General features: G+C 63.0%; 1 protein-coding gene across 1 annotated transcript in view; it reads left to right on the plus strand.

Moving 5' to 3' along the window:
- Positions 1 to 853: 853 nt before the first annotated feature.
- Positions 854 to 24,878, plus strand: part of LOC137146653 (elastin-like) — a 52,223-nt gene continuing 28,198 nt past the window's right edge. The window contains exons 1-8 of the mRNA XM_067538149.1: positions 854 to 974; positions 14,516 to 14,563; positions 16,585 to 16,650; positions 17,088 to 17,120; positions 20,594 to 20,629; positions 21,940 to 22,041; positions 22,925 to 22,984; positions 23,078 to 23,125. Coding sequence (XP_067394250.1) covers positions 896 to 974; positions 14,516 to 14,563; positions 16,585 to 16,650; positions 17,088 to 17,120; positions 20,594 to 20,629; positions 21,940 to 22,041; positions 22,925 to 22,984; positions 23,078 to 23,125 — 472 coding nt within the window. The 5' untranslated portion in view covers positions 854 to 895. The remainder of the gene's footprint in view (positions 975 to 14,515; positions 14,564 to 16,584; positions 16,651 to 17,087; positions 17,121 to 20,593; positions 20,630 to 21,939; positions 22,042 to 22,924; positions 22,985 to 23,077; positions 23,126 to 24,878) is intronic.

Raw genomic sequence — 24,878 nt, forward strand, 5'->3', positions numbered from 1 at the left:
GGGAGGCCGGGTCCCAGCCCCCTGCAGTGGAGAGCACCCGCCCGGGTGTAGGGTGTGTAGCCCAAACAGCACTGGGGAGAGAGGAAAGCAGGGCCCAGCTGGTAGCAGCCCACGGCCTCGGCCGCAGCCGCTGGGAGCTGAAAGCCACCCCAGACAGCTTATCTCCAGACTCCCTGCCCTCCCCACGGCTGCCCGGTGGGCCCTGCCGAACTCGGGCGCTTCCCGCCACCGCATCTTCCCCGCCGGCGGCCTGTCTGCCCCAGCTTCCCCCGCCTTCCAAAGCCAGCCTCCAGGTGGGGGGGGGGGGAACACATCGCACGCTCCCCCCCCACGAGTCACCTGTGCCCCAGGAACGCCGGACAAGCCTGGCACCCCCCCCAGGTTCCTTCCAACCCAGGGCTGGCGAGGCCGGCGAGACGGGGCACGGGGCCGGCCGGGGCGAGCGGGCGGGAACGGGTCCAGGCGCTGGCCCCGGGGCCTGCCGTTGCCCACGTGCCGCCGGAGGCGCGATGTATGGCCCGGCCATTCTGGCGGGGGTGGGAGGGAGGCTCTGGCAGGCACGGCCCCCCCCCCCCTTCCTCTCGCTGAAGGCTCTCTTGGCAGCTGCCGTGCTCTTTTTGGCAGAGACGCGCCAGAATTGGAGAAAGCAGCAAGAGAGAGAAATTAAAAAGGGAAAAAAAAAAAACAAAAAAAAACCAACCCATCGCCTGGAGAGGCTTGTGTGTTTGCCCTTTCGTAATGACGTCGTGTCCTGTGCCTCTCTCCCCTCGCACTCCCTTCCCCTCCCTCCGGCCAGCCCCCACCCCGCGGCCCCTCACATCCTTGGAAGCAACAATTAAGCGGCTCTGGGATAAAACACACTGGCGGCAAGAGGACTGGGGCATTGCTTCAAGAGATGGCAAGGCAGTTGGCTGCATCCCTCCTTGCTGGAGTCGTCCTCCTCCTCGCCATCCTCCCGGCTTCTCGGCAAGGAGGTAAGGAAAGAAACGGCTGCTTCTCCCCAGCCGGAACGGGCCACTTAACCTCTCCGGAGGCACCTGACCTCAGGCGCTGGCTGGCTGGGAGGAGGCTGCCCTGCGGCTGGTTCTGGGGCGCGTGTCCCCCGGGGAAGGGGAACGCCCGGCAGGCAGCTCGCTGATGCCATGCACCCCTCACCTTTGGGAACGGAGCGGCTCAAAGACGCCCCTGAGCCCGACCGGATACTTCGCCATGGATGAGCGTGGCCCCGGGGGGTCCGTCAGACCCAGCCACAGCCCCATGGCAGAGCCTGGCCCGTCCCTTCTGCTCGCCCCAGCTGGGGCAGGCGTGCTCCCAGCGAGCCGTGCCCAAGTGTGCAATGCTCCCCCGGCTCTCACAGCCGGGGGCCACGCCTGCCCCACTGCCAGGGGATCCCTCCCTGACACTGCTTCTGGGGCTGGCACTGTCCAGCCAGCTTCCCTGGGGGGCGAGGCACTTGTCGAGGGGCTCCCGTCTCCCCAGGTCACGCAGCGTCCTCCTTAGCACATCCCAGCCAGGCAGGATCCCGGCCCCACCCTGGGGTTGCCAGGGCCTGCCCGGCTGTCAGCATGGGAGACTGGGACACAGAGAGCAAGCTACTGTCAGGGTGTGTGTGTGAGAGAGAGAGCGTCCATGGGGTTCACTCTGAGCGGGTGTGTAGGTGAGACTCAACCCATTTCTACCACGCTCTCAGGGACTGATGCACTACATGTGTCACTCGGCATGTGAGACAGAGACCGTCTGTGCGTATCACCCTCAGCGTGTGTGAAATCGCCCATGTGTCGCCTGCTCAGCATGGCTGTGAGAGACACATCTGTGTGTGTGTGTGTCCCTCCGAGTGTCAGACGTGGCCTGTGTATCGCTGTGCGTGAGACAGACACAGCCTTTGTGTAACACTGCCAGTGAGTGTGGGTGATGTGGGGCATGTGTATCACTCACTGTAGGGTGGGGGTGATGAAACCTGGTCGTAGACGTGTGGATGTGAGAGACACAACCTGTTTGTAGCACTCTGTGGGTGAGTGTTTATAGGCGTGTGTGCGTCTGGCACAGCCCATGTGTGTGTCCCTGTGTGTGTGTGTGTGTGTGTGTGTGTGTGTGTGTGTGTGTGTGTGTGTGAAAGAGAGAAAGAGAAACAAAGCCTTTGTGTATAATTCTCAGTGTGTGACACAGCCTTTGTGTATCACTTTGTGTGTGTGTGAGACAACGTGTGTGAGAGACAGACAGACAGACAGTGACAACCTGTAAGTACCACTGTGGGTCAGGTCCTCAAACCTATTTAGATGCCCAACAACCATTTATATCAGTAAGATTTGGGACCGGTGTCGGTGTTTATGTAACACAACTTGTATCACTCTACGTGTGACACAGCCTGTGTGTATCACTCTGTGAGTGTGTATGTGTGACACAATCTGTGTTTATCATCCTGTGTGTGTATGCATGACACAGCCCATATTGACTACTCTGTGTGCATGTGTATGTGTGGATCACTCTGCATGTGTGTGTGTGGATGACACAGCCTGTGTGTATCACTCTGTGAGTGTGTATGTGTGACACAGTCCATGTGTATCATTTTGTGAATGTGTATGTGTAACACAATCTGTGTTTATCATCCTGTGTGTGTATGCATGACACAGCCCATATTGACTACTCTGTGTGCATGTGTATGTGTGGATCAATCTGTGTGTGTGACACAGCCCATGTGTATCACTGTGTGTGTATGTGTAACACAATCCATATGTGTCATTCTGTGTGTGTGTATCTGGCACAGCCCCTGTGGATCATACTGTGTGTGTGTACGTGTGACACAGCCTGTGCTGATCACTCTGTGTATGTGTGAAACAACCTGTGTGGGTCACAGTGTATGTGTGTATGTGTGACACAGCCCGTGTGCACCACTGTGAGTGTGTATGTGTGACACAGCCCGTGTAGATCACTCTGTGTGTGTGCGACACAGTCTGCGTGGACCCCTCTGTGTATGTATGTGTGAAACAGCCTGTATGGATCACAGTGTGTGTGTGTGTGTGAGTGTGTGTGTGTGAGTGACACACAGCGTGTGGGGAACACTGTGTGCCCAGGATCGAGCAATGACTGAAGGCAAGGGGGATGAAAATGCAGGCTGTCCTTCACAAAGCAGATGTGCAGAATGGATGCTTTGGCAACGCTGGGAGGGTGAAGGGGGCCCTGGCAGGGCAGTGTGTGGCAGGGGTAGCCATTGGCTGAATGCTGGCCCCTTCCCACCCACTTTTGGGAGTCCGCGACCCCTGGAGTGCCCAGCCGGGTGGTGCCCCTTGTAGAGAGGACGGGTGCAGGGGCAAACCCACTGCGCCGCCATTGCAGCTGCGCCAGTCGTTCCTCCAGTGAGCTTTGCCCAGAGAACTGCCTGCAGACGGCCACGGTTCTCTGCCCTTGTCCACCAGGAGCCCGGGTGGGGGCTGCGGTTTTGATTGGTGCCCGGGTCGTCGGGCGTTTGTGTTTCCTCGCCGGAGGAGAGCCACTCCCTTTCGGGGGGAAAGCTGGCAATCGCTAGGTCGGAGCTGGCTGGGGTCACTCACAGCCTCCCGCAGCCAGGGCCATCCTAGGGAGCAGCTACCCTGCAAAACACCCCACGGCAGAGAATCTGAGGGGCTGGGTCTATAGACTCTGGCAAGCGGGGCTGGCGCCATGGGGCTGAAACCAGCCATGGAGATGGTCCCACTCAGGCTCTGAGCGCTGCCCCGGGGGTTTCTGCAGTGCAGCCGTCTGGGGGCTTTGAGCCAGCCCCAGCTCTCAGCCCGCTGTCCTGAGCGCTGCCCCTGGCCCTGGGGACCATGCAGGGGAGTTTTCCCCTGCAAGTTCATTAGAATGAGGATGCAGCTTTCCTGCTGGCAGCATGGTACAGGTGGGCTGAGAGCAGGCCCGGGGCATGGCGACCCACCGTGAGCTGCAGCACGCCCGCAAAGCCAGCTGGAGCACTCACACCAGTCTGCCGGGCACCGTGCGAGGGGCAGTGGGCTGGGCTGGGTGCGGCTGTGCTCTGGGGGTGTGCAGGAGTGGCTGTGGGGTGCGGGCGGGGAGAGCACGGCCGTGGGGGTGGGTGACACTCTTTACCCGGCCCTGTTGGTGGGCCTGGTGCTTTCCAGGACTTGCTGTGCAGGGGACAGCGAGATCTGCCAGGATCGTCCACGCAGGGGGGTTCCCGGCCTATGCACTCTGGACAGGCCAAGGGGGGAGGGGCTGGCCCCCCGCTGGCAGGGTGGGGCGTGGGTCTGTTTTGCACCAGGCTCTGGCGGGTCCTGCACTGCGGCGGCACAGTGCCCACCGGCGGGCAAGGCTGGCATGCCCAGGAAGGTCTCTGGGGGAGAGGGCAGCAGGGAGGCAGGTCCCAGGCACGGAGGGGAGGCGGGCAGGAGAGCAGCGTGCTCGTGTGGCCAGACTTGGCAGCCGGCCTGGGCTGGTTGCAAGTGGAAAGTTCTTTGCTGCCTGTGCATGGAGGGGCTGGTGCCAGCACACGGCCCGTCTCCTGGGCCGGCCTGGGGCTTGCAGCATGTCTGACTTTCCCAGGCGGGGCAGAGCTTTCTGCCCAGCTGTGTGGTTGTCCCGCTGGCTGCGTGGCACTCAGATCCTGCCTGCTTCGCAGAGCCGCAGGTAGTGCCCATGCCGGCTTGGCAGGTGGGATTGGCCTGACTATGGGGGGTGAACCTAGCGCTCCAGTGGGCCTGACTCTGCAAGGTGCTGAGCGTGTGCAGATCCCCCTGCAGCATGAGGCAAGGGAGCTCAGTGCCGCACAGGGAAATGGTGTTTGTTCACCCCCCCCATAGGGTCTCTGCACTACAGGGCTGGGCCCCAGAGTCACCCCTGGATAGACTCAGAGAAGATGAGGGTTGGAAGGGACCTCAAGAGGTCATCTAGTGCGATGTTTGTCAGCCTTTTTCATACCAGGGACCTACTTCCTATACTGTGTCAGGGACCCGGTCTGTGAACTGGTCATTGAGAAACACTGATCTAGTCCAACCCCCTGCTCAAAGCAGGACCAACTCCAGCTAATCATCCCAGCCAGGGATTTGTCAAGCCGCAGCTTAAAAACCTCTAAGGACGGAGATTCCACCACCTCCCTAGGTAACCCATTCCAGTGCTTCACCACCCTCCTAGGGAAAAACGTTTTCCTAATATCCAACCTAGACCTCCCGCCCTGCAACTTGAGACCATTGCTCCTTGTTCTGTCATCTGCCACCACTGAGAACAGCCTAGCTCCATCCTCCCTGGAACCCCCTTTCAAGTAGTTAAAGGCTGCTATCAAATCCCCCCTCATTCTTCTCTTCTGCTGACTAAACAAACCTACTTTCCCTCAGCCTCTCCTCATACGTCTTGTGCTCCAGCCCCCTCATCATTTTTGCTGCCCTTCCCTGGACTCTCTCCAATCTGTCCACAACCTTCCTGTAGTGGATGCTCAAAACTTGACACAATACTCCAAATGTGGCCTCACCAGTGCTGAATAGAGGGGAATAATCACTTCCCTCCATCTGCTGGCAATGCTCCTACTAATGCAGCCCAATATGCCATTAGCCTTCTTGGCAACCAGGGCACACTGCTGACTCGTATCCAGTTTCTTATCCACTGTAACCCCCATGTCCTTTTCTGCAGAACTGCTGCCTAGCCTGTCGGTCCCCAGTCTGTAGCTGTGCATGGGATTCTTCCCTCCTAAGGACTCTGCACTTGTCCTTGTTCAACCTCATCAGATTTCTTTTGACCCAATCCTCCAATTTGTCTAGGTCACTCTGGATCCTATCCCTGCCCTCCACCGTATCTACCACTCCCCCCAGCTTAGTGTCATCTGCAAACTTACTGAGGGTGCAATCCACCCCATCCTCCAGATCACTAAGATGTTGAACAAAACCGGCCCCAGCACTGACCCCTGGGGCACTCCGCTTGTTTCCGGCTGCCAGCTAGACATCGAGCCGTTGATCACTACTCGTTGAGCCCGATGATCTTGCCAGCTCTCTATCCACGTTATAGTCCATTCATCCAACCCATACTTCTGTAACTTGCTAGCAAGAATATGGTGGGAGACCGTATCCAAAGCTTTGCTAAAGTCAAGATATATCACTTTCAGCGCTTTCCCCACATCCACAGAGCCAGTCACTTCTTCTCAGAAGGCAATCAGGTTGGTCAGGCATGACTTGCCCTTGGTGAATCCATGCTAACTGTTCCCGATCACCTTCCTCTCTTCCAAATGCCTTAAAATGGATTCCTTGATTTTTCTGGGGACTGAGGTGAGGCTGACTGATCTGTAGTTCCCCAGATCCGCCTCCTTCCGTGTTTTGAAGATGGGCACTAGATTTGCCTTTTTCTAATCATCCAGGACCTCCCCCGATTGTCAGAAGCTTTCAAAGATAATGGCCAATGGCTCTGCAATCACACCAGCCAACTCCCTCAGCACCCTCGGATGCACTGCATCCGGCCCCATGGACTTGGGCAGACCCTGAGTGTGCCTGTCCCCCAGTGGTGCAAGCTGTGCTGGGTGGCGTGGAGGAGGCCAGGGCTCTCTCCTCAGCTCCCCGTGGGGCCACGCTCCGACGCAGTGTGTTTCAGCGCACTCCCGTGTGTGGCCGTACCCTGCACCTCTCACCGGCTCAAAACGGATGAGCCCAGGCTGCGCTAGTCACAGCATCACATGCTCCCAGGCCAGGCAGGGTGCCAGCTTCAATCTCCCAGCTCTGCCCCTGCTCTGCAGATCCTGCCCGCAAGGGCTGTCCTCCCCCGGCTGCCTAGTGTGGCTGCAAAGGCAGTACCTGCCGGCCAGGGAGCAGGGACCATGGGGAGTGATTCCCTGCACAGGCCAGGGCCAGGTGTGCAACCCAGGGCTGGAACACGGGCTGGGAATGCATGGCCTCACGCCTGCAGCTCTTTTATGGCCCTCTGCCCGCGCCTGCTGCACGACCGGGGAGAATGCGAGAGGGTTAGAGTCAGGCCCAAAGGTGCCAAGAAGTCAGTGCCTTCGCCCGTCCCGGCACAGCTCAGCAGTAAGACGATTAGCGCGCCGGCTGCTGTGTGAGCAGACTCGGCATGTGAGGGTCACATGCCCACTAAGCGACTCAGAGGCAAGTGTCAGCCCGTGAAAAGCAAAGGCTGCCCGCGTGGGGCTTCCAGGCGACTTGCAGCTCCTGACACCGTGCTCTCAGCTCTGTGTGTCGGAGCCACCCCTGAGCCCACGGCGAGACGGACAGAGAGACCTTTGTTCTGTGCAGTGCCTGGGCCCCTCTCGTCACGCGGGACCCTTCAGGAACAGCGTCCACACTGCCCAAATGATGGGCGCTCCAGAGCCGGGCGCTCCCCTGCAGCCAGCACGTCTGCACTGGTCTCTCCAGCTCTTCCTGCTGAGACAGGCTGGGACTGGACTCCCAGGGAACCGCTGCTCCTGCATTCCCTGCAGCCTGGAGGCGTGAAGAGCGTCTCACAGCCAGTGCTGCTCCTATACCATTTCCACTCCCTACAGCGCCTCCTGCTGGCGGTGGCCGCAGTGTTGCTGGGCGCTCACCCCTGCTCTGCCTTTTGCGCAGCAGATCAGCACCGTACACAGCAGCTGTGTGTGGGCGCACACCTGTCACCTGTACCAATGCAGCCGGTCTGGCCCCGTTTTCAGTCCAGGCGTCTCTCTGCCTTGTGCTGCACACCTCCTGATGGCGTGCAGGTTCTCCGAGGTGGCCCGGCTTTCATGCTCTGAATTTTGCTTCTGTTCCTGCTCATGAATTGTTCGCAAAGAGCGTGATTTCCCCTCAGTTGTGTCAGTGAATAATTTGCCATCCGCAGTTCAGTCACAGACCGCCCAGGGTGCGTTTTCGGAGTTTGGAAATCAAAGTTCAAGCTCTTTGGAGAGGACACATGAGCCAGTATCTTCAAATCTGGGGCCGACAGACTCCGCCACCCTCCTCCTCCAGCAGTCTGCATTTAGGTACCTAAAAAGTGGCCTGCTTACGGAGAAGCATCCCTGGTAGCTGCAGGTGCTCAGTGGTTTGGAGCGACCATGCCATTAGTTGCCTAGTGATTAAATGGAGGCAGCCAAGTTGGAAATGTGGGTCCGGTGGCATGTCTCTAGTGTGAATTCTCACCGTCGTGAATTCCCGACGCGCTTTCCATTAACACTTCATGGGACCGACCCGTTCCACAATTGCTGGGTCAGAAGCCAGCTATCCGGAAGGCAGCGCAGGCGTAAACGCAAGCCGAGCAAACAGGGCTGAAAAAGCACAGGGCTACGGTTTGAAAATCCTGGGCTTATTCACCTGGTTCCGCCACTGTTGCAATAAATGCCTGCATCCGGACACACGGCTGCGTGTGGGCATGAACTAGATTCGAGAAATGAGCCCCATTCGCTGCTGGGTCGTGGCAGGTTGAGAGCTCTGGGCTGGGCCCCGGACCTGTGTTCGGGTCACGTACACAAGTCAGCCAGCTCTCAGGGCAAGCAGCGATGCCCAGCACGGGGGAGCTCTGTGCCACAGCTGTCAGCAGTAAGCCGCATGGCAGAGGGCTCCTGGAAGCGAACAAGGGCCCTGAATGGAGCCTTAGCCACGCGGCAGCCGGTGACCAGCCTCTGTGATTCCTGCCAGGAGAAAGTTGATGCCACCCATCTTATCAGAGGCTCCGATAAGATGGTCCTGGCTCAGGATGGTGGGTCCAAGGAGGGCACTGCGATCTCAGCCGCAGGCCAATGGGCGAGAGCACAAAGCCCCGTGCGCTGGCTGGGAGGCGAGCACTGAGGGGAGCCCTGGAGCGTGCCGTGCCGAACCCCCGGGTCAGAGATGCCAGCAGGCCAAGCACAGCTCCTGATGTCTCTGGGACAAACCTGGAAGTAAAGTGGGTGCCACTAGTTGGCTTCAATGCGATCGCTTCCACCGGGGCCTGGTGTCTGGCCACCGGGTTCATAGCTCAATGGGGCCAGCCTTCCACGGCTGGGCGGGCTCTGCAGTCTGGGGCTCGGCCATCTCGTTAGCAAGAGGTCCTGGCCCATGAACTACAGCAGAGATGCAGGCCGGCCACCCCCCAGCTCCGACCCGTTTGTCTGGCAGTGTAGACGACCCCTGGCACGCCAACAGAAGGGCAATGGCCTTGCCGAGCCAGTGAAGCTGGGCCGTTAACGAGCTGCCACGCATCTGCCTTGGAGATCTGACCCGGGGAAGAGCTGCTGGCAGCACCAGGCCTCTTGAGCAGCCTGAGGCAGCGCGTCCAGACGAGGGCCACGCTAGCAGAGATCGGAGCGGTGGGGTCTGGCATTAGCAGACGTCGCCTCCTGCCGAGCAAGGCAATGGCCCCTGGCCCAGCAGCACAAGGCTGCGGCGAGCTCCGCCAGGCTCCGGGGGAGGCTGGCCCACTCCTCCCGGGAGCAGCCCTCAGGCTCGGCACAGCTCCGCTCCCGACCCCTTCGGGGCAGCACAAGCTCCGGAGAAGTTGGGCTCGGCGCCTGGGAGGGATGGAAAGCTCCGTGACAGCCAGTCAGTGAACAGCCTGGGTGGAAGGCTGAGTGGGAGATAACGCCGAAGGTAGCGGGAACCTGCAGGAGACACGTAAGCCTGATGGAAGGTGCCAGCCTGAGTATCCTCAGCAGCCCTTTCCCGGGCCGTGTCCTGAGAAGCCTGGCGTATGCCACAGAGGAATCCCGGCCAGGTGACAAATCCCGAGTGAACGGGACCTTCCCTTCATGCTGGGCAACACTGCCAGTTAGGAGCTGGCCCTGGCGGCAAAGGAGAAGTAGACCCGGGAGGAGGGATGCCATCGAAGGGGTTGCCAGCGGTGGTTCTAGGAAGGCTCTTTTTCCGTGTGTGATGGTGCCAGGTGCTTCCCCAAGCGGCACCAGCGCCAGGCCAGCTCCCCCGATGGACATCTTCCAGGCTGTCCCCGCGCTGCGGTGGTTGCCGTGGCGCCTGTCCTCACCCCGGCCTTCTCGGGCTGCTCTTCCTGGGAAGCCAAACTGGATTCCTTTGCGGGAGGCCGAGCTGGGATGACAGCAGCAAAGCGCTCACGGGGAACAAAAGGCTGAGACTTTTCTGCCCCTGCCTCCCCCCCCAGCCTCTCTGGAGGGGCAAATTGAGCCCCTGGCTGGGCCCCGTAGCCCAGCTGGCACCGTTGAGAATGTCCCTCCCAGCAGCGTGTGCCCTGGGCTCTCAGGGCAGCCGCACGCCCACAGGGCCGCGTCCCTCCGGCAACCGCGCCAGGCGCGGCTAAACCATCGACCCCGGAACCGGCCTGGCAGCAGCAAGCCCCAGCATCTGCGCCCCGCGGGGTCCCCACGCTGCCCGCACGGGACGGTTAGCGCCGCCTGCGCTGCGGAGCCCCGCCGGCCGGGGAGAGGGAGCGTGCTGGTCGTCATGGCGCTGAGGCCTTACGGTGACACAGCCTGGGGAGGAGGGAATCCATGGGCCCGAAAGGAGCCGGTGTCCCCAGCAGAGCCATCAGCCGGCAGACGAAGGGTGTGGAGCCATGTCGGTGACCAGCCCCGTGTCCCCTCACCCCAAAGAGAGAGCCAGGAGGCGAGGGGGCCCGAGGGGCCGTTGGTATCCTCAGGATTCTGGCTGGAGGGTCCCCCTTCCCCTCTCTGCCCCAGCAGGCAGGGGGAGGCAGACTGGGACTCCCAGCTGACAGTCCTCCAGGGCCAGGGCTGCCTCGCTTACTGGTGGGGAGGCTGGGAAACATGGCTCCCCCCAGCCAGACACAAACTGCTCCCACCGCGGCTTCCCCACTCGGCTCAGCAGCCAGGGCAGGGGCCGGGGGGGAGGCGAGTTCCCTCTGCCCCGTGTGGGGAGCTCTCGCTGAGCCGTCCCTTCCTGTGGCCTGGCTGCTTGGGTCCCGGGCTGCACATGGCCGTGCATGGCTCCCAGGGCCAAGCGGCAGCCTGGTGCAAACATCAGTGCGCTTGGCTCTCCCGAGTGAGGCTGCGGCCCGGTCAGGGCACTGCTGCGGGGAATCCCGCAGCGCCAGCGTCCCGGCCGCGCCCCACTCTGCAGAGCGCCTTCTGCTGGCGTGCTGGATGTTCGGCGCAGCGGTGGCCGGCGGGGGGCTGCAGCGCAGCACAGGGACGGGGCCCTCGGACACTTTGCGTTTGTTTTTAAACGAGGAATTATCTGGGATTAGTTTTTCCGAGCCAGTGGGAGGCGAGCGGGGCGGGAGCCTGGGCTCTAATCCCTGTTTGAAAAGGTCAGAGCCCTGCCATTCGTCCCAGCCAATAACGTGGCCTCTCCGAAGGGAAAGTGGGGCAGGGCCAGGCTGGGGAAGCAAGAGAGACAGACAGACAGACGGGGAGACGGAAAGCATGCCTGTGGCATGGGGAGTGTGTTATCAAGCTCTGATTTCCACGCCAAGTGAGATCAGCTGGTCTGGAACCAATACCAGAGCCCACGGAGGCTCAGCGTAAGGTGCTGCACGTTCGGCAGGCTCTGGGCGAGCTGGGCAGGCCACGGGCCTCGGCATGGAAGGGCCTGGCAGGATGGCAGAGATTCACTGGGCTTTGCCCACTCCAGGGCCTGACATCCAAGAGTCTCCCAGCACTTTGCCGTGTCATGCGGCCTTCCCACCTCACCAGGGGCACCTCGCCCCACCTCACGTTACAGGGGAGGAAACGGGCCCGAGACAGGAGGGGAAATCCCGAGGCTGCCCGGCAAATCATTGGCAGAGGTGGGGGTGGCACTTATAACTTGTACTCTGGCATCCAACCGGAACTGGGAGTGTGAGCCCTGGCACTAGTGCCCTGTGTGTGCTGGGTTGGGCGTGTGAGCCCTGGCACTAGTTCCCTGTGTGTGCTGGGCTGGGCGGTGAGCCTGGCACTAGTGCCCTGTGTGTGCTGGGCTGGGCGTGTGAGCCCTGGCACTAGTGCCCTTTGTGTGCTGGGCTGGGCAGTGAGCCCTGGCACTAGTGCCCTGTGTGTGCTGGGCTGGGCGTGTGAGCCCTGGCACTAGTGCCCTGTGTGTGCTGGGCTGGGCGTGTGAGCCCTGCACTAGTGCCCTGTGTGTGCTGGGCTGGGCGTGTGAGCCCTGCACTAGTGCCCTGTGTGTGCTGGGCTGGGCGGTGAGCCTGGCACTAGTGCCCTGTGTGTGCTGTGCTAGGAGGTGAGCCCTGGCACTAGTGCCCTGTGTGTGCTGTGCTAGGAGGTGAGCCCTGGCACTAGTGCCCTGTGTGTGCTGGGGTGGGCGGTGAGCCCTGGCACTAGTGCCCTGTGTGTGCTGGGCTGGGCGGTGAGCCCTGGCACTAGTGCCCTGTGTGCTGGGCTAGGAGATGAGCCCTGCACTAGTGCCCTGTGTGTGCTGGGCTGGGAGGTGAGCCCTGGCACTAGTGCCCTGTGTGTGCTGGGCTGGGAGTGTGAGCCCTGGCACTGTTACCTCGGGGCTGGGGTGTGTCAGTCTTGGCACCAGGGCCTGTCTGTGTCTTAGGGTGGGGCTGTGGCTCAGGCAGGACTTTGTCTCCTCCCTCGGGGCAGAGCCCACTGCAGCAGGGAGCGTTAGGGAGGCTTGTCCCAGCTGATGTGGTCCCTGCCTGGAGTAGGGAGAGGGCAGCTGCAGGGAGCCCAGGCGGGGCATCCGCGCCGACCATGGGCAGGAAAGAAGCACTCGGTGGGGGCCCAGCAGTAGAACTGGCTGCACTGGGCTGGGCTCCTGTCTCCGCTCCTCGCCGCCCTGCTGGGCATCTTTCTTTGGGCAGCTGCTAGTGAATCCCTCGGCTTCTGTACCTGGAGGCTGCAGCCAGCTGCCCAGCCCCGGCGTGCTAGCAGCTGTGCAGAGCTGGGGTCAGCTGGCTGTGTGGGGCCAGGGACTAGCTGTGCAGAGACAGCCGTGGGCTGGAGTGATGGAGGAGCAGGGCTGCCACCTGTGCACGAGGGGTAGCTGTGCACACAGGGCCATGCCTCTAGTGCCAGCTCCTGGGGGCAGCGGTTAGGACGTCTGTGCCCTCCCAGCCCTTATCACGGAGCGGAGCCTCGGGCCCTCCCAGGGGAGGCAGATGAGTCTCCTTCCCTGTTTACACAGGGGTCAGAACAGGCCACTCCGGGCAGCATTGGGGGCAGAGCTCCATTTCCAGCCTGGCCGCAGCAGGTCTCACCACTTAGCACTGCCAACCCGTCCTCCGCTCCCTACGCTGGCTCCCTGCAAGGAAGTCCTGGTCCTGCCTTCGCGGCACTTGATGATCTGTGCCGGGGGCACCACCTGACGCTCCAGGGCAAGGCCTGAGGACATGGGCCAAAGAAGCAATCTCTGGCCAGGGCAGAACTCCGGCCACGAGACAACCTTCCCGGGAGCCAGCCCCAGGCTGTGGAACAAACTCCCACAGTATCCGAGCCGCCACTAGACCTGGCCACTTTCAGTGCCCTTCAAACGCAGGGCGTGCACGCTGACCCGCCGGCACTCGTGAAAAGAGCGCCCAGCGCACATTCAGACACGTAACAAAGCTGCTGCCAGGCCTGCCTCTGTGGGGAGAGAAACAGAGACAAGCCAACCACACGTGGGCCATCAAAGTGTGCTGGGATGCGTGTACGTGGGGGCCACACGTCTGGGGCGCTCGCACAGCAGGCGTTGCTGGGATTTTGGCCTTGCCACCCTTCAAGTCGTCTGAAGTCATTGTGTCTGCAGCGTCTATCTGCCTCCGGGACGCCCGCCGAAATGAGCAACGCCTCCGTGTGTCCTAGGTGTGTCCAAGGTGTGTCCTGCCCTGCTCCTCATGGGGGCGGCTGTCGGTGGGAGCAGGACGAGGATCCTGCCTGAGGCGTCAGCTGTGCCTCTCCCAGCACCATGGTAGCGCTCAGGGTCAGCCTGAGAAATGGCGCTGGCTCGAATCCCAGACAACACTGGGCTGGCCCGGATCCGGACACAACCGCCGGCCTCCCCCTTTCCGGGGCTGTCCCGGAGCACAGCTGTGTGAGGTGTTACAGGGAACAGCCGGCATCCCAGAGTCCAGCCCTTCCCCCAGCAGCTCAGCCGCCCAAAGATCAGGGCACTGGGAACCGGCCTGTCAGCCCCAGACGGGGCCTGGGCCCACTGCCCCCCACCACAAGGAGCCAGCCCCTTGGGGCCAGATGCAGCTGGATGGGAGGTAGGGCCAGGCCAGCCTCCTGCCCCAGGGGAAGAGAGCCAGGTACTCCCCAGCCTCAGGGGCATTGAGCCATCCCCCCGGCCCTCAGGGGCGTACCGCCCTCCACCACCCCCAGTCTCAGGGGTGCACAGCCTTGGCCCTCAGGGGCACACACACCCTTCTGCTGACAGACACATGCTGCTTTTCTGGGTGCCTCTGACCGCACTGACATTGTAGATCTCAAAGCACTGCCCCCGGCGGGTCTGTCTCCTTAGCCCCCCCCGGTAATGATGGGCAAACTGTGGCCCGGGGAGGTGCAGGGACTGGCTCTTGATCCCACGGCAAAGCTGGGCCCCTGCCACTGCTCCGGACCTCGTGCGCCCCCCACCAGCGCCCTGCACTCGGGGGAGTCCTGCTGTCCCTGGTTGTCTCGGGCAGGGCTGGGCTCCATGGTGGCACCCCTGGCTGGCTGTGTATGACCTGTCTGCTCCTTTTGCAGGGGTCCCTGGTGCTGGAGGGGGCATTCCGGCTCTAGGATATTACCCAGGTAAGCACCCTCTCTCCCCCAGTGGGACACGGCGACCGGGGCCCTCTCCCCAGCCAGTGGGGTGCGCTCTCCCCGCATGGGAAGGGTGCGAGAACGCAGTGAGAGGGGGTCCCCCAGGCCCAGGCTGGTGGATGGAAATATCAGCCTGTCCCAGCAGGGGGTGCTGGCCCCAGGGGAGAGGGGCCCTGGCCATGGGGATGGGGAGACAAAGGACCCGGGGAGCCGTGAGGCTCTCTCTGCTCTCCCGGCCGTGCCCTGGCCATCGTGTGCTGGCGGCCCCTGATCGGCGCCGGGGGGACAATCCAGGCAGCTGGGGTGGGGGTGACAGGGTGACAGGGGTGGTGGGAGGACACCTATCAGCTGGGCACCCTGTAGCCTGGCCCCGTCACACAGGACACAATCCCCTCACGCCGCATCTCCCTGATGCCATTGCCGGGGGCCCAGCAGCTGTGGGTGCCCTGTGGCCCCAGCCCCTTCTGCACACACACAACTAAGCCTGCAGCTGCAGCCTGGGAAGTTAAGTCTTTAATGCCAGCCTTTCCCGCAGCTGTGAGACGGGCCTGTGCCTTGCTCCGCACACAACAGCTGGGCGAGGAGCTGCCCGCTCTGTGACTGTTAGCCCAGGGTTAGCGCTGGACAGAGAGGGGAGACACAGCGACAAGTCCCCCCTCCGCCAGGGGGAGAAAGGATTTGAGCAGGGGTCTCCCACCTCTCAGCGAGGGCTCTAACTCCAGAGCTGTTCTGCTGTGGGGCCCCCTCCGTCTCTCCGGGTGAAGCTGTTCCACTTTGGATACATCATTAAAGAGCCAGTGGAGCAGGGGGCTGGAACCAGGGGTCCCCCACCACCCAGAGGGGCCCGAACCTACTGCTCTTGTCCCTCTCTGCCCCAGTGGCTGTGCCACTGGGGATTCAATGGGCCCGACAGAGAGACTCTGTGGTTAGGGCAGAGGTGGGAGACCCTGGGACCTGTCCCCCTCCTCCAACCACTCTGATTAGTTATCCAGGTGGAACAGCTTCAGCAGGAGAGACGGGGGGAGCCTCCCCACTCAGCGTCCCATCACACAGGGGGCACAGGCCCCCCTAAAACTCCCGTTCGAATCCTTTCTCCCCCTGTGGCGGATGGGCATTGAACCTGGTTCACCCCCATCCCAGGCGAGTGCGCCCGCCCCAGAGCTAAGGGTTCTCTGGCGGGCACTCCTACACCTGCAGCTGGATTTTGGATGGGACCCGGTACGGCAGGTGGCCTGTGAGCCCGCCGCCTGGCTGGGGCTCAGCACACAACTTAGGCGGAGGAATGCCTCTCTCCCCGCCTTTGTGGCTCGCACCGGGGCTTAGCTGGGAGGTGGGCGTCTGGGCACCTAGGGGAGGCGGCAGGGCCCGTGCCCAGATGTAGAAACTCAGGCACTGGGGGAACTTTTCCCCTGAACATGTAGGCGCCGAGCGAGCTCAGGCACTTACAGACGTGAGCGAGAGCTTGATGAATGGCGGTGGGGCTAGACCTGGGGCTTGGGCACCTAAACCCTGGCCTGGGCACTGAGCACGGAGCAGGGCTGGCGTTCAGAGCCTACATTCCGGGCATGGGGCCAGCCCCACCCGTCCTTCTGGGACCCAGGGACCCTGGCAGGTCGCTGGCTCTGCAGCCCTAGCTGATGAGCGTGAGGGATTGCCGCACTGCAGGACAGGGACCTGTCTAACCGCGTGGCTTTAGCCGCAGCTTGGCTTCCCCTGCCGCTGCCCTGGCTGGCCGGGGGCGGGAGGCCACCAGAGGCTGAGACCTTCAGCAGGGAGCTTCCCGCGACCCTTCCCAAAGCAGAGAGGGGTCTCGCTCGGGCAGGCCGACCCCGAGCTGGCTGCCCGCGCCTTCCTGGCTCTAGTCCCGTGGCTGTGGCTGGGAGCATGGCGGGGTGGAGGCGCTGGGATGGCAGCTCTCAGGGCGCCGCCCGCGGGTATGGATTACTCCCGAGCAGTGATCCGGGCAGGAGCTGGAGGGCAGGGCGCTGAGCATGTGCTGCTGTTTGCAGGAGCTGCTGGGGTTGGAGGCCTGGGAGCAGGAGGACTAGGGGCTGGAGCGGGACTCGGGGGTGCAGGTGAGTGCCGACCCTAAATGCACAACCCACGGTCGCCACCTAGACGGCCTGCGGTGCCGGTGGCTGGCGAGCAGGCTCGCTGGGGTAGGAAGCACCTTTCCCAGACATGGGGGCACTGGATGGCGCCGCCCCCCAGTGAGGAGGTGCCTCCCCCGTGTGCTCTTCGGTCTCCAGTTCACCCGAGGATCAAGTCAAGGAAGTTCTCCAACCCATGCTGCCCAGGAGACCCGCCTCGTCTGGTCTCTCGGGGGGCGGGAGGGGTAATACGCGGGCGATTCCCTGCCCTAAGCTGCATGGCCAGCGTGCCCGGTTCATCCCGCCGGCGCCAGGCCAGCCGCCTGCGCAACACAACCTCCCGAGGGGCTGGGCAGCGCCTTGCATGTGTCCCTCCGAAGCCCCAGACTTCCCTCACCATTTGGACTGCTGCTTTTTTCTAGGGTTCGGTGTCGGAGCAAAACCTCCCAAGCCAGGTAAGGGACGTCTCCCCTCTCTGCTGTCCTCTGCAGCTGCCTTGCACTCGCCCAGCTCCACCCTGCTCACTGCATCCCGATGGCAGCCTGGGCCAGTACCAGCCACGCTGCCCCAGCTCGTACCCCTCCCACACTTGCTAGTTCCCTGCTTTGCCAGCTGCCCCCGCACGGCCTGGCAGAGCCCCCTGCCCTGCCCTCCTCCTCCAGTGCCTGGGGACCATGAGGCCTCTCTCACCGTCACGGTGCTTTCCCCCCGGCCCCAGCTGGGACCACTCCTGTCTGCCTGGAGCCCGCACGCAGGGACTCACGCCAGAGGCACCTTGGCTTTAGTGCCCTGGGGGCCGGGAACTTACAGGGCTGTCTCGTGGGAAAGGAAAGGCTGGACGCCCTGGGCCTCCTTCGGGTTCTGGGGCCAGCAGCCCATGACCCTTTGGAGCACTGGCACGAGGGGTCACGCTGGGGCCGCAGTGAGCTCTGTCCCCACTCCGCCAGGGCCTGGTAGAGAGGGCCTGGGTCAGGGCCTGGCAGCCACAGGGCACTGGCTCCAGGCAGCCCCTCCTGCTGCCAGGGAGGCCTGGCAACGGCACGTTGGGCCCGAACCAGCCTGCAGTTAAATGCCAACTCCAGGGGACTGAGCCAGAGCCCAGCACTCCCCGGTGCTGGAACCACCGGGGGCCTGCGGCGTGCAGAGCCCAGGGCAGGGAGAGGATTCTGGCTCCCCCGGCCTGTCTGCAAATCAGCTCTGCTGGCAGCATCCCGCTGGTGCTGGGGTCGGCGCCCGGGAGCTCCGAGTCTCCTCGTGCCCATCTCAGGGCAGATGTAAGGCGAGCCCCGTGCCAGACCGGGCTGCTGGCCGGAGGCTGTGCCCTGGGAAAGCTGGCAAAGCCTCTGTCCGCCTCGCAGGATTCAGTGGCAGGCCAGCCACACGCCTTTGCTCGGGCCCAACCCCGCACTGGAGCAGGAGCACCGGTGGGGCGGAGGATGCCATTTACAGAGCTGTGCGTCCCGCTGGAGGCTTCTCAGAGCCCTGCTCCGCACGGGGAAATCAGCTTCTCCTGCCCACGCCCCTCCGGTGGTAGCACACAGCCCAGGCTGGCGGTAGTGAGTCTTTCCCTGCAGTGCCCGCAGTGGGGTCAGCCTGGCAGGAGGCTTCCCAGAAGCCTCTCTGACATGGCTAGACGTCCGGGTCCCTGTGGGGTGAGGGGGCTGCCCCATTGCAGCACAGGTTCCTGGAGGCCAGCAGGACTTTCCAGCTGTGCATGGAGCTGCTGAGGAATTGCCTGGTTGCGGTAGGAGGGATCAGTGCCTAGATCAGACCCAGGCAGCTGGTCCCTAGCTCACCTGGGTGCTAGGAGAAGGGGCCAGACCACCAGGCACATTGGGAGGCAGGATAGAGATGCCAAGCCAGGCCAGAGGGCTGGAGATCACCCCTGCTGCCGGACTCCAAGCTGAGCGGGGCCAGGCAGCTTTGGGAAACTCCCAGGTCAGTCTGCCTGTCAGCCCTTCGCCGTGCTCAGAGCCTAGGCGAGCAGCAATGCGATTGGCCCCTGGGCCTGTCTGTCTGCGTCTCTGCGGGCGCCCCAGGGCAAGGCGGGTCTCTGGAAGCTGCTTTTTCTCCGATTTCAGCGTGTGGAAAGAAAAACAAGGCCCTGCGTCTGTGGGTAATGAAACCCAAACGGCGCAGAGCTGTGCCGGCCCAGCCTGAGCGCTGGCAGGCTCCAGCAGCCAAGGGCCGTGGAATTTGTGCTTGGAAGGGAGCGAGCGGATGATTAGGCGCAGATGTTGGAAGGCAGCAAACGTCCTACGCCAGAGAGACTAGCTCCACGCTCAGAAACATTTCAGATCCAGCGGCCAGGGAGGCAGGGACGGGACACAGAAGGATGGAGGGGAGACAGATGGGGACAGCGGGGCAGGGGAGGAAGCGGGCAGCTGCTCTCGTCATCCCTGCCCTGCTCCCATCTCCTTACACCATCTCCTCACTGCAGGGCTCACATGGGGAGGGGAGTGGCTAGGACTCTCCAAAGCTCCGCCCACACAGCAAGCTCCACCCACTCGAGAAGCCAAAAGCAAGGGGCCGGCCACAGCAAAGCCACTCTCCATTCCTGCATGCTGTGGTCAGCAAGGAACTAGCTAGCCATGGGCTCCGAGGTCAGCGGTGTCTGGAGAGGAGGGAGGCAGGTGTTCTGCAGAGTACTCCTGCCCAGGCTCTCAGCACACTCAGGCAGGGTCTGAACACAGAGACGGCTCAGGGGTGGCTTCATCACCGTCTAGAAGTATCTTCATGGGGAGTAAACGCTTAGCGATGGTTTTCCAGGCTAGCAGAGGAAGGGCTGAGATGCTCCCGTGGCTGGGAGTTGGAGCTAGACAATTCCAAGCTGGCGATCAGGCATAAATGTTTAACAGCTAGAGTGACTAGCCCCTGGAGCAAGTTGCCACGGGGCGTGGGGAAGTCTCCATCAGTGGCAATTTGTAACTCAGGAGGGGATGTTTTCCCAAAAGATCTGCCCGAGGAATGATTTGGGGGCAGTTCTCCAGTGTGTGTCATGCAGGAGGTCAGACGAGATGGTCCCAGTGGTGCCTGCTGGTCGTGGGATCTGAGAGTCCCTGCGCTGGGTACACTCGGGCCCTGCGTTTAAGGTTAGCCGGGCAGCCAGGCGCGTGAGAGACTTCTTTGTTTTCTAAATGAAAGCTGGATTTCAGGGACCCAGGACGGCAGCCTCCAGGAGAGACTGGTGAGCTGGCCCCGGTCACTCCTGCTCCCCAGACTAGGAGGCAGAGAAATCGTGGGGCACAAGGGAGCCGCCAGGCCCCTGCAGTCACCATGGCACTAGCCCCCAAGGCTGCAAGAAACGGGCCAGCGTTCAGGCTGCCCCTTCTGAGATGCAGAACTGGCCTCTGGCCACGGGACCCTGCTGCCGACTGGCTCTAGCTGGACGTTGCTGGATGGCTCAGGACCATTCACACCCACACAAACGCCGTCGCCTGGCAATTGCTGGCTTAGGGGAGCGTTTTTCCTTCCTTACCCCGACACGACGCTGGCGGCTGGATGGTGGCGCACTCCAGCCTGGCCAGGTGCAACAAACCCGGCCCGTTAAATCCTTCCCCCAGCGAGGCAGCAGAGAGAGCGGCCAGGCGGCAACCACAGCGAGCGGGCCTGCCCTGAACAAGGGGCGCAGAGTTCAGGCTGAGCGCCGGAGCCTGGCAGGACTGGGCCGGGGCAGCGGCGGCGATAAAGCCTTTCCAGTTCTTCCCTTGCTGCTTGCGGGGAAGGACCAAGCCCCGGAGGCGGCACACGGGTGCGCTGAACGCCGGCATTGCGTTTACGCGGAGCCTGGCTGAAATAAGTGGGCCGAGATCAGCACCCTTCCCCCCCGCCTGCGTCTGCCTCCTGTCCTCCCTCCAGGCTGGGCAGTCCGTCCCCCCCATGTCCGTTCCCCCTGGCGCTTTCCCTTCTCACCGTCTTCTCTTTCCAGGCCTCGGGGGACTCGGCACACTTGGCCTGCAGCCAGGTGAGTGCACGGATTCTTAGCGGCTCCCGGGACACGTCCTTGTGTACAGCACACGGCGCAGATCCTTGTGCACCTCTCCTTAGCGTCCCTTGCCCAAGGGGGCTGGACAACCTTGCAGGGAGGGAAGGTTGGGGGGCCGGCTCCCTCGCAGCTGTGGGGCCCAGGAAGCGTGGGGTGCTCCCAGCCCTGAGCAATGGGGATTCAGCCGCAGCCCCCCACCGGGGCCATGGCTCCCTTGTGCCAGGCACTGTGCAGTCCCATGGCAAGGCCTGGCTCCCGCCCCACGGATGGAGCACAAGGGGCAGGGAGCAGGGGGGATGGGACCCCTCTTCCGGGACAGCTGGGTGCTCCACGCCATCTCGGGGTCTTTTATCTGAAAGGGGCCATCTCTGTCTGCGGCCCAGCCTGGCCGCGGTTGGCCAGCCGGGTCCCTGCCAGGGGCGGGCGGGAGGGAGCTGAGGGTGATGGTGCTGTGGGGTCAGGCGGGGAGCAGAGCGCAGCGCTGTTTGTGGGGCAGGGGCTCACGGCTGGCATCGCTGGCACGGGCAGACAGGCAGAGGGGGCAGAGTTGGTCATGGGAAGCAGTGGGAGATAAAGGGCCCAGGCAGACATCCAAGCGGGCAGAAGCTGAGGGAAGATGATCCTAAAACAGCAGGGAGTGCTGCTTACTCCAGCAGCCCAGCCCAGGGCTCCCCCACAGCGCTGCCGGTGCCCACCCAGAACCTGCCCCTCAGTCCCGGCAGGCCCAGCCCCGGGCGGCCCTACGCAGGTCAGCTGGGCCTGCAAGTCTGGGCCCTCCCATGGTTTCGCCCCGTCTGTGGTGAGCAGGGACTCACTAGGGAACCGTCGCAGCCACTGGGGCTGGCGCTTGAGGCTGGCACAGCCTCAGCCTGATGTGACGGGCAGCGTAGGGGCCCTAGAGACCTGCTGGGGAAGGAGTTGGGCCCTTGTGAGCCCTGGCAACCATGGAGTGCCCCACCTGCAACCTGCCGGGACTGCCAGCACATGGCCGAGTGCCCCTCTCTGACCCGGGCAGCAGGGCACCTGGCAGAGACGTGGGCAAGTCACCCACGTGGGGACTGGGGGGGGGCAGCTTGTGCCCCTGCTCGGCGGAGCTGCCAGCGTCCAGTCCGGTCCCTGGGGCAGGCGGGGGCAGCCCTGAGGACTGATCGCCCTCCCCTGCCATGAGCCTGGCCTCCCCCTTCACCCCCAGCCCCGGGGCAGTGGGGGGCACGGGGCAGGGGGAATTCCCCAGCCCCTGGAGCTGGAGTCTCCCCTGGTCCCAGAGTCACTCTCCTTCTCTCTGGCAGGTGGCGTAGTACAGCCAGGCATCTTCCCAGGAGGCGTCTACCCGGGCGGTGTCTACCCAGGGGCTGGGCTGGGAGCTGCCTATAAAGCTGCTGCCAAAGCTGGTGAGTGCACGTGGCTCTCTCCTGGAGGGGCTGACCCAGAGTGCGGCATGTACCGGCCCCTCCCTTGTGCCCGCCATCCCCGCCATGTACCAGCTGCACTCATCTGCAAGCTGGCTTAGGACAGGGACTGGGACAGGCACGGCCAACCGCACTGGCACCGAAGCCAGAGCAGGAGCTCAGGCCTCCCGAGGGAGCTGGGATGGCCTGGGCTGGAAGAGGTGTTCCCCTCTGCTCCCCTCTCCTCGCCCTGGGGTTCCTGTGCGTCCCTGGGGCAGGTCTTGGTGTCCAGCCAGGGGTGAAGCGGTGGACGCGAGGCGTTGCTCTGGGTTAGGATCGGCGTGGTGGGCAGGGGTAGGGAGCTGGGAGCGAAGGGACAGGAGCGGGCGTGCACTGCCGGGCGATAGGAATCGCTGCATGGGGAGCGCAGGGCTGGCTGTGCAGTGCCTGGCACCAGACAGGCTGGGACCCGCTGCCCGGGCTTGGAGAGAGGCCCTCGCTCCCGTGGCCTGCGGGCAGTGTGGGGAAGCCCGGAGCAGCATGCCCACGGAGCAGGTGGTCCATCGAGGCCTGGCGGAGCCTGCATTTCTAGCAGGCAGGAAGGTCCCCCGGGCTCCGTTTCCGCCTGACCGCTCGGGGCCCGCCGTGCAGTGTGGCTGAGCGCTCCCCTTTGGTACCAGGTGCTGGTATCGCAGGAGTTGGAGGTGTGGGTGGACCCGGCGGTGTTCGTCCCTCCTCCCCAGGTAAAATGTGTCGCCGTCCCGACCTCGCCCGAGCCGGGGCGCAGCTCTGACTGCCCCCTGCGCTACCCGGAGAGGGGCAGGGGCCTGCTGTGCTGACTGCTGGGCTAGTGTTCATGGCCTCTGGCTCTCTTGCTCCCCTGTAGTGCCCCAGCCTGGGGTGTCGCCAGGAGTAGGCGCCGGAGGGAAACCTGCCAAGGTGCCAGGTAGGTGGCGGGCAAGGCGTTCGCGCAGGGCTGGGAAGGGGGGCACGGTGCAGCGGGGCAGACAGTTACTGCTCTTCCTCTCTTGGCTGGCAGGTGTCGGCATCCCAGGGGTGTACCCCGGCGGCGTGCTCCCAGGAACAGGTGAGTCCCTGGTACCGGGCCCTGCTGATGTGGTCTGTAGCCAAACAACCTCTGCAGAGGCAGCGCCTTCAGACTCCCAGCCCGTCAGGGTGGGAGCGCAGGGCATCGCCCAGCCAGCCTGCCTGCCCCCCACTCGCTCTGGGAAGGACCTCGCCCTGTCCAGACCTCCCCCAGAGCAGAAACTGCCCCCTTAGGACGTGGGTGCCAGCCCCGGCGTGGCTTTGTGTTTAGCGCCTCCCGAATTCACAGAGGCCACGTGTGGGTTTGAAAGCGGTTGTTTGAATTGGTGCCGCTGTTCTGTGGGGAGACGGCCCAGGCTCCCCCAGGCGGTTGCTGTGGAAACCAAGCAGTGGCGGGGGCGAGGGGGAAGGAGAGGTAAAGCGCTGGGGTGGGGGGTGGAGAGACAATGCACCACCCCTGTGCCCGGCACAAGCCTGCGGGCGTTGGAACGGGGGCTGCTGTGCTGTTTTCACTGGGGGGGTGCCCTGGGCTCCTCCCCCCCCCCCGGACGCCTGGGCCTGCCCACCTGCGGGGAGAACCGTGCGCCAATACTTACAGCCCCCTGCCCTGAGAGAGGCGTCGGCCACAGAGCTGGCCCCGCGCCAGCCCCCAGAAAGCTGCGCGCTGCCCCTACGCCCACTTAGCCCTGACTCGAGAGCGCCACCTCTGGGCATGGCGGCTTTGGCAGCTCAGTCCCTAGCCTCTGGGACGTGTGTAGCCGTGCACCAGGAGCCCGACTCCGTCCCCTCCCCAAGTCCTGGGAGACATGAACGATCTCTGGGGTTAGATTTCAACAGCCCTTTTGAGGAGAAAAGCCCCATCTCCGAGTCCCCGTCCCCGGAGCCAGCCGGTGCCCCCAGCCTCGGTGGGACCAGAACAAAAGCCCTTGAAGGGGCCCTGTCTCCCAGTCCCCTCCTGCCCATCGGTTGTAGACATGGCTTGATGCCAAGGGCACCGGGCACCGAGGTACGTATCTGCTTTGGAGGGTCCTAAAATGGCCTGGCTTGGGGCGGCTTGTGAGAAGGCAAGTCCCAGTGGATAGGGGCATCTCTGAGTGCATGTATCCCTGCCTGGCACTGGGGGGAGGCAGATCGTGTGCTGGGCCCCATTCCTGCCATCCCAGGAGCACCTGTGCAGGGGGAGAGAGGATGAAACGAGAGGGCGGGGAAGGGGAGGGATGGACGGGTGTGATGCTTTCCTCAGGGCGCCCAGAACCGTACACCTCTGTGTTACCCCCCTGCCACAGCCAGGGAGAGTCTGCCCACCTCCCCAGCAAACTCTGCCAGCCGCAGCTGTGCCTTGCAGGTGATGCTGAGTGAACCCCAGTTCCCGAGATCCCCAGCGATGTCTGGGGAGGCCAGCTCCTGTCAGATTTACCCAATCTGGCAGGGCACGCGCCAGCCTGTGCACACACCCACCTCCCTTCACGAGGACAGCGCGGAGATGGGCTAAGCATAGGTCTAGTAATGAGGAACAGAGATTTAAGTGATACTGAGCAACAGAGAAAGGGACAGGCCTGGCTGCAAACCAAACAAAAATAACCTGCTTTCTAGTGACCAAAACTTAACTCCAGCACGCTGCAGTCTTTGCCTACCCAGCTTCCCAGCTGTTGACTCAGATGCAAGCGTAACGTCCCTTGTCTCTGGCATTGCCTCGCTGGGTTACACTGGAGACACAGGCAAACAGGCAAAACAACATTCCTTTGGCCAGGACAAACATGTTATCAACTCTGCTTGGATTGCCTGGTCTGACC

The sequence above is a fragment of the Emydura macquarii genome, unplaced genomic scaffold (genome assembly GCF_026122565.2).
Source record: "Emydura macquarii macquarii isolate MOO-44397 ecotype Brisbane River unplaced genomic scaffold, CSIRO-AGI_Emac_v2 contig_450, whole genome shotgun sequence".
NCBI classification, from domain to species: Eukaryota; Metazoa; Chordata; order Testudines; family Chelidae; genus Emydura; species Emydura macquarii.